The following is an 8,517-nucleotide window of genomic DNA, read 5'->3' as shown; positions in this document are numbered from 1 at the left end:
CCTAAGTTACTGTTAAGAGTCAATGTTGACAATAGACTGGCAGAAATCAGTTGGCAATAGACTGGTAGAACTCAATCAGCATGTTTAAAACAGTTCTGAAAAGTTCAGGTTAGCCAAGGACAGTGGACCAGGTTTTCATTTTGCAGCAGTTTGGTCCAAGTTACGGATCCAAATTAGTTCCTGTTCCAACAAGAACATGCAATTCACCCCAGTCAGTTTAGGTCAGCATCTGTTCTATAATGCAGTGTGAGCTCAATGTAAAGATTCCCACTCTGCAGACATTCCAACTTCATGAAACAACCTTCAGTTGCCAGACAGTGGCAAAGCCACATTCAGCACTTGACTATAGAATACAAGTGCATAAAGTAATTTCTAGTTACTATCAAGGGTGCCTCCCTGCACCTTACAAATCCACACAGTTAAAGACCACTTATAAAATCAGTCAGGAGTGAAACTGAAGGAATCTAGAGGTTTTTGGATGTGCATCTATTACTAAGATACATATACCAAGTTTCAGAAACCTGGTATAAATCACAACTGTGAGTGGAACTGTTAAAGCTTGTGTACATCTTAGCTTGTGGTTTCACAGCTGAAGTGAAAAGCTCATTACTTATTGTACAGTTGTAGCTTCCCTGTTGCTTAGGTGGTCACATTCTGTACCTCTGTTCAATTGCTAATCAAGTTAGTACAGAGATTGTTAACCAGGTACTTCAGTTTTCAAAGGCAATACACTAAACTTCAAATTCAGACTTCCTTATTTGTACTGTGGCAGATCTCAGGCAGGGTAAACTGAGGATTAAAATTTGCTTCCGGTAAGAAATGATCAAGTAGGTGTTTTGACAGACAAGATTTTGTCCTTTATGTGGTTGTCTGTTTACTTGAGTTACTATTTTTCTATCAATTTTTCTATCAATTTCTAAATGTTGCCATTGTGATCTTTTTGCTTCCAACCTCCTGCACTCTACATAGTCTACGGCACCTATAAGGATGCAATGTTAGCAAACCAGTGCTTACACAAGCCCATAGCAACCCTGCAGCTCATGCTGCAAATGCACACCTTACACAATATACTCCATAATCAGGGTACAATGTGCCATACTGTAAAATGCAGAAGTGTGAACTTGTCCAAGTGAGCTAAAGTCACAGCTGAAAAGGGCCTGCAGGCATACCTTTCAACCTCATAGTGCAAGAGGTCTGGAAAAAAAAAAAGCCCCAGTAACAGACCAAAAAGGAGGCAAACGTGGACATTCTTCAGTTGGATGTATGCCCATGGTCCAGTCCACTCACTGTGGAATAGGATGTTAAGTTAGCCCAAGTGGTGGTTCCAATTCAATCCCCAGGATTTTTGCTATACATTACCATACCCCTTTAGATGATAGAGTGTCAGTTCCAGTGACATTAGATTTAGGACCAAACCCCTTAAACTAGTTTTACATGATTTAGTCCCATTCAAAAAAATAGGTACATATGGTATTCATATTGCATTTGTTACTGGAGTATCAGAACATATGTTTGCATTCTTACAGAAACTGCAATCAAGGGTTTCAACACTAACCAGTTAAGTTTTGCTAAATGGAAAAATACTTGCCTGTGAACAGTACTGATAGACATCTGAAAAAGGAAACATTTTGTAACAATGTGCAGATGGTTAGATATAAAAAGCAGACAGTACTTTCAAACTTTTATTTACAACTGTCACAGTGACAAAAAGCAGTTTGAGAAAATGCTAGCTGTCTCCCTGAGCCTTATAAAAAATATTAACACAAATTTACAAGAGTGCTTTGTTCTCATAATACATTAAACATACATTACAATGAAATGTACATTAAACATTTTAACACTAGGAATGTGCAAACTATGGTCCCCTTTTACATCCAGTCTCTATGAAGACTCAGCTGGTTGAGAACAATGTGCATTTTAGGCAAAGCTGCTGTATGGCTGATGAATTCTGCAGTCAAGCCACATGACAAAGGCGTGCATGAGGGTAATCAAATTCAACACACTGGCCATGCAAGCTAAATATTGCCATGACTGACCAGTGTCAGTCTTGCATTCAGAAACAAATGCATTGCAACATAGGCTGAGAGGAGGCACAAAACCTTTTGTCCTACAAGTCTTGTGGACTTCCAGATACTGTTTGACAGGCTGATTACATCCGATAAGTATTCGAGACTCAAGATTACAAGCCCAATTTGCTGTAAAATGATACCAGATTTTGCACATTCCTTAAACATGCAACTAAGAAATCCTCAAGCTTCTGTCTCAGACACTACAAGACATTGACATTATTGCTATCCAAGGTGTTCAGCAGAAGAATCTTGATTCCACATTAAATTGAGGTCTACAGTCCATTTTCATGGTATTTTGCAGCATCTCCAGCCCATTGAACACTGCTTAGAGTGGAGTACTAGAAATACTATGGGGAAAGATGCACTAAATACTATGGGGAAAGATGCACTACAGAATGTGAGGGGGCATCTAACAGTTGTGAATGGTACCAATTTCATATAGCACTGGCTACTTCAGTACTGTTCTGAACAAGGCAATACTTCAGGCTTAAACAGGACCCATCTAAAATTACAATGTAGCTTAAACAATGAAAACAAGGTTAACTAAATGGAGGCACTTAGGATTTTACCAAGATCTTTGCAAAACCATGCCACATAATACTGATGTGACAAGAGTTCAGCTTGTAACACAAGATGTCAGGTAGAGGATACACAGATCAAATGAATGAAGGCCCTGCTTCTCCAAAGAGGTTTTGTGAGTCCAGGAAAAAATGTAAAGTTACATACAGGGACAGAGCATTAGATTGCTACAGCCAGCAACTAAAGTGTTTGCACATGGGTATGGCATGCCACTATACAAAACAGGAGTGTCAAGCTCTAAATGGTCTGTCCCCAAATGATTCTAGAGTTGCCAACAAACACAGGATTCCCAAGTGTTTGGATCTATTGTAGAAGCACCAGAAAGATTAAGAAAATTACCATCTTCAAACTGCATGTCAACCTCCACCCCACCCCCACAGGGCTCATAGGACCACTCATGTATTCCCCATCATGAAAAATTTAGCCCAAGAATGCAACCCTTAAAACTTGGCCTTTCAGCTCCATTTAGCATGGTAGTTACAGCCAGAGAACAGAAGCAATGTTTCTTATTTTAGACCTCAGTTAAGTGCTGTATAAAGCTTTGTTTCTGTCTACAAGGACTACACTCAGTGCATAATCAATACCAGTATTACAAATGTTGGTTTCAAGACCAGATACCTATTACTATAACATCAAGATCTAGGACAGTGTGAATTACAGACCTGACCGAGAAGGCAGCATAACCTACAAGCTTCCCAGAGCACCATTTTTAATTTTAGTGAAGTGGTATTTCACAATGAAATGCATACCCAACCCTGATACGCAAGTAAAAAAATTTGACACAGAAAGGCAAACAGATGTACAATACAGTGTGTCACTCATGTTAACCTCATAGGTATCCTTACTGTGCAGAACCTCCCAATACATCTCCAGCCTGCTTTTCCTCCACCATTCCAACTGGTTTCTGCTGCTGCCTCTACAGTCTGTAGAAAAAAAATCTGATGAGATCAGCAGCAAAACCTCATTTCATGTACTTCCTTTCTACAGGAGTAATCTTAATCTTTCATCATGCAGAGGGCTCAAGTTCTCACAAGCAAACAAAAACAGATCTTGCAGGTGCAAGCTACTTTTGTTTCTAACCCAAATTCAGAGCAGGTGCATCATCTTTGTCCCTTGTGATGAAAAACTACTAAAGCTTCATCTGAGTTTTGTCAGTTTTATTGTTCTTTGTCGTTTTCTTGTTTGGTCGTTTCTTCATTACTCTCTTTGCATTCTTCAACCATGTACTCTTCAGGTGGCCACCTAAGCTCACCACTTTCTACATCACCTTCTGTTGGTTCTACAACAATTGAAGGGAGTCTGTCTTTTAGCTTACAGCAACGTTCAAAATCTGATGGATCTGGAAAGATCTGAAAACAGAAGTTGGAAAGTTAATTTTTTGCTTCTGTATAAGTGGGCATGCATAAATACACTGCACATTGATTTTTAGGCTGCATATGCACGTATACACATACAGAAACAGACACCCCCTCAAATAGCATTAACCTTCACCTACAGCATTTGGATCTATTTTAAATTAAATAAAAAGTCTCAATGGAGTGACCTCCACAAAAAATTATGAACTCAACAGTAGATGAAAGCTGTATGTATTTATTCAATCTAACAAGCATTTGCTGTGTGGTACATACAGGTTTGTGCCAAGACATCAGCTGTTTGCAATGACATCCCTGAATAAAGGTAAACACCTTAGAGACAGTATGCAAAACACCAAGGCAATGTAAAAGTTAATGGTTTGGAGGGATTATGTCCTGTAACCTATTCAATAAGCCTGGAAAGACAGCTGGTGCTCAAAGAGAGGGCTTGGAGTATATCTAAGCCAGACCCCCTAAACAAAGCCATACAAGGCTATACATAATGTTACTGTCCTTAAATAATCCAATTACATAAGGGACTTAATGGAGTTGCCCAAGTCAATTTTCCACCAGCTATCAATGTAAGTTCCCCATTTAAGGTAACAATGCTTACAGTTAAAACTGATTCTTCAGTTGGAAAGTCCTGCTGAAAACAGTTTTAATTATCAAAAACTGACCTACCTGATAAGAAAGCCCATCCTTGCGAGGGGATAGCCCAATATCATCCATACATGGAGAGTTCAACATCAGCTCAGTCATCTCAGCTGACCTAAAGTAATCAGGGCTGAAAAAAATGAAACCATTAGAAAACTTCAATGAACACAATCAGCAGTAATTCAACATTATGTTTTAGATACCAAGGCACAAGTCCTGCTCTCAAGACAGACTTCTGACATTCGAAGTAGAAATGTTCAATCAAATGCTGACTACAAATATTTAAATTACATGGACAAAAGAAAAAAATCATGGGATCCATCCACCCCAGTAGAAGTTATATATCTTCAGGATAAGTGTTTCTTGTTTTCAGGCATATTTATGCTACAACAGAAAGCAGCATGCTCACATGAAATGCATGGAATATAACGAGTGCCCGAGTACTAAAGCACACAAAACAGGAGGCATCACATGTATAAATCACCAATACCACATTTCAAGGCAAAATCCTGGGGCAGTTATGTAACAGCACATTACATCTTACGTTCATACGTAGCTACTGAGCATGCAGTACATGAGGCCACCGTCCCATGGATGAGTCTAGCCCAATTCCCGAATTACTCCAGAGCACTGACTGGGTGATAACGGTTCTTAGTCTCGGCACACAAATTGAGGCTCTAGGAATCAAACCATAGGCTACAACAGGCAGTTCATAGCTTTAATCCTCTACCAACATCCAAGAACTACTTGGTCCTGGGGCGAACCTTAATACTCTGTCCCCAACTGATACTGGACCATTAGTTACACCATCAGGGGTCAATGCAAAACAGGAAGGTCCGAAGCGTACCTCTCCTATTACCAATTTTCAGGGAGGTCCCCGATTTAGACTTTGACATTAGCTCTGCCCCGTCCCTCTTAATTCCCAACAGGCAATTTCTGGATAAAAAAATGGTAAAGTACACTTAATGACAATTAGAATTATAGATTTATTTTACTTCAAAAGATGTATATTCACACGGTCTTATTCTGTCAGTGTCCCATGTGACTAGTACTATTTTTTTTAAATGCCACAACACTGTTGCGAGCTAGGATCCAATGGATTTTAAAATTAAGATTTTTTAAAGAGTCTTGCAGGAGCGCCGGATAGCTAGACCAGCATTTTGGATGTGGGTATACCTGCAACTTTTCTGATGACTAGAGGACATTAACGCAAGTGTGACATTTTGCGTGACATGCCACAGTACAGTTGGCTGCATTTTTTTTTTTTTTTTTTTTTGGTAACATAGCTGTGGCATGCTAAGGAGCTTGTTTTATAGGAAATGTACGATGAAAACACGATCATAAAATCGCAGGACACTGCTATTGTTTATACTTTCTCACAGGACTCAACTGCCACAATACGGACTGTCCTGCGGGAAGAGGAATCGGAGGTAACCATCTTCCACTGCATGTAACTAAACCAATTTACTAATGTCCCTCAAGAGACTCGTAGCTGCTAAAATAGTGTTACTAAACGTGACCCTGAAGGAGACCTTGAATACGCTTTGCTGCAGAAATTTAGTAAATATTTTTCATTCAAGTTAAGCAGCCGTTAAGCTGTAGAGGTACCAAATTCCCTCGGCACAAGAGTGGCAGAGCTAAAAATAGCATCTGCTTGTCCCCATATAAACCCAACCAGATTTAGAGACCTGCTTTTATTGCTGAGGTGGTGTTAGTCCAGCACTGCGGCACTCAGTTTTGGAGACAAAGAACGCGAGCACCTCTCCGAGGTTTGTGCCGTACTTGTACCTGACATTTGAGGATTTTAGCAAACCTCGCGTTCAGACCGCTCGAGTCTCAACTGTCCAGAGTTTCGCAGAATATCCACATTTTTGGTCTCTTCCTAAATGTCTTTCTGGATTTTTGTGTCAAATCGGTGAAGATTTAATGACAGGAATTTTGAGTTTGTATTCATATCCTTCAAAAGATGCATGGTAACAAGACCTTTTATTCTACCAAATATCTGTGGCTTTACCCCTCCCCCCCCCAATTATTTTTGGCTTTTTCCCCCCACTATTTTCCCAGTTACGTTCAACCATATATCACCCTTCGTTAGAAAGTTGCAGTAATTTTTTTTCAGGCATTACTGTGTGCTATTGTTACGAAGCCAGATACAAACTATTTGTTAACTACCTATATTCTCCACAGCTCACATTACATGCCCAGTCTCCTTTTAGTTTAGGATGCTTACATTCCATACATACCTCAACATCTTAGCTCAAGCCTCGCGGATTTTACCATAAAAATCCAGAAAAATCACAAGTTTTATAAGAGGCGAAAATCTGTCCAGTTGAGAGGTATGAATACTATTTCACTGAAACTGGAGCTTGTTTTGTAAACTATAAGATATGGTTAGTTGGTGGCAAGCATATATCACAAGTATTTTAAAGGCAAACAAACCCGCAGCAGGCAGGAAGTTACAAATTAGAATCAGCTGTCTAAATGCAAATTGCTAGCTGAGACATTGATGTATAACCAATTACTAAAATACAAAGCTGCTAGCTTTAAACTACGGGTATTCAATAGGACGCTGCTTTGCAAAGGACAATATTTTTTTGTTGACATGTCCTTACGCTGGAGAAACATGCGAATGCATCAGCCCAAGCATATACATATAGCTTGGGTGTCCATATTTTTGGACAGTTCCTCAGAATTGGATTTTTCAGCAAATCATTCAGGATTACAGCCGCAAAAGACAGACAAGCAATTAGCTTAAGGATATGGAGTTTTGAAACCCAATGCAAAAGCTGACATTTTTAGCAATTTGAGTTGCTAAGAGCAATATTTAAAACTTGTCCCAGATTTTATTCTTTTGGTCCTTCGCTCCACCACACGTTTTTTGGCTTTGTCCAGACAATTGCGCTAAGAGGTTGAGAGGCAGGAGTATGTTGTCTCTACAGAGGGACTATGCAACAAATAGACCTCTTTTCATGGTCTAAATGAAGTTTCCAATGGTTACTTCACGACAAGAGCGCCAGAGCAATCTGTCCAGAGGGAAGCGAGCTTAGAGCTCTGAGAACCATCTGAAAGCTGCTGGTCAATGCTGAAACAAGGCAGACATTTAAGACAGCAGGAGCATTTGCATGTCACTGCTTAGTGACTACTACTTAAATTGCAGCGCTCCCCTCTCTGCATTAGAAAATAATGCTCCCCTGTGCATCTACTTCTAGCATCATCATGACAGTTTCAAAAGCATTATGCGACTATGCCTATATACCAAACGATGTGGGCAATAGATACGTACGCAGCCATTCGTCTAACCCGTTCTATAATACAATTAGCCCCCAGTGCCAACATAATTGCATAGACGTTAACAAAATATAAACGTTTATTTTGCATGACATTCTGCGATCAGAGTACAATACTTACCAGTGAATAGAAAAATAAACAGACATGAAGTCCTTAAGCGATGTTTATTTCCCCGGGAATCAAAGAAATAAGTTCTGCCACACAATGAGTCCAGACAAGGGAGTACGATTATAATGTAGTGTGTTGCACTTTCCCTTCTAACCCTGTCACCACAACTCAACACTAAGAATGCTGTAGAAGTCCACGAAGTTACTCGTAATAGTGCAAGTTTTTCAGTCCACAGTTAAAGTCTGCTCCGATGTACGAGAAGCCCTACTTATAGCAATACTTTTGGGGCGGAGCGAAGCCTAGTCTGCTGTAAATACCCCGCCTTCGCCCGCCCAATGGGCGGTCGGTTACCAAAATCATGAATGGCGTTATAGGCTTGTGTAAGCCTGCATTTTAAAGGGGGAGGGGGCGACTGCAGGTAAATTGTACTCAAGCAACTGGCTCAGGTCATACCGAGTAAGACGAAG

General features: G+C 40.0%; 1 protein-coding gene across 1 annotated transcript; it reads right to left on the bottom strand.

The window, feature by feature from the left end:
- Positions 1-1,669: 1,669 nt before the first annotated feature.
- Positions 1,670-8,310, bottom strand: LBH (LBH regulator of WNT signaling pathway). Its single transcript, XM_044058896.1, has 3 exons — positions 8,063-8,310; positions 4,682-4,784; positions 1,670-3,997 (listed from the first exon to the last, which is right to left on the bottom strand). Exons 1-3 carry the CDS (start codon positions 8,086-8,088, stop codon positions 3,806-3,808), a joined length of 321 nt encoding a protein of 106 aa, XP_043914831.1. The 5' UTR covers positions 8,089-8,310; the 3' UTR covers positions 1,670-3,805.
- Between the last annotated feature and the right edge of the window lie 207 nt (positions 8,311-8,517).

The sequence above is a fragment of the Protopterus annectens genome, chromosome 1.part2, assembly GCF_019279795.1.
Source record: "Protopterus annectens isolate FY-2018-M chromosome 1.part2, PAN1.0, whole genome shotgun sequence".
NCBI classification, from domain to species: domain Eukaryota; kingdom Metazoa; phylum Chordata; order Ceratodontiformes; family Protopteridae; genus Protopterus; species Protopterus annectens.
This window is presented reverse-complemented; position numbering and strand designations above follow the sequence as displayed.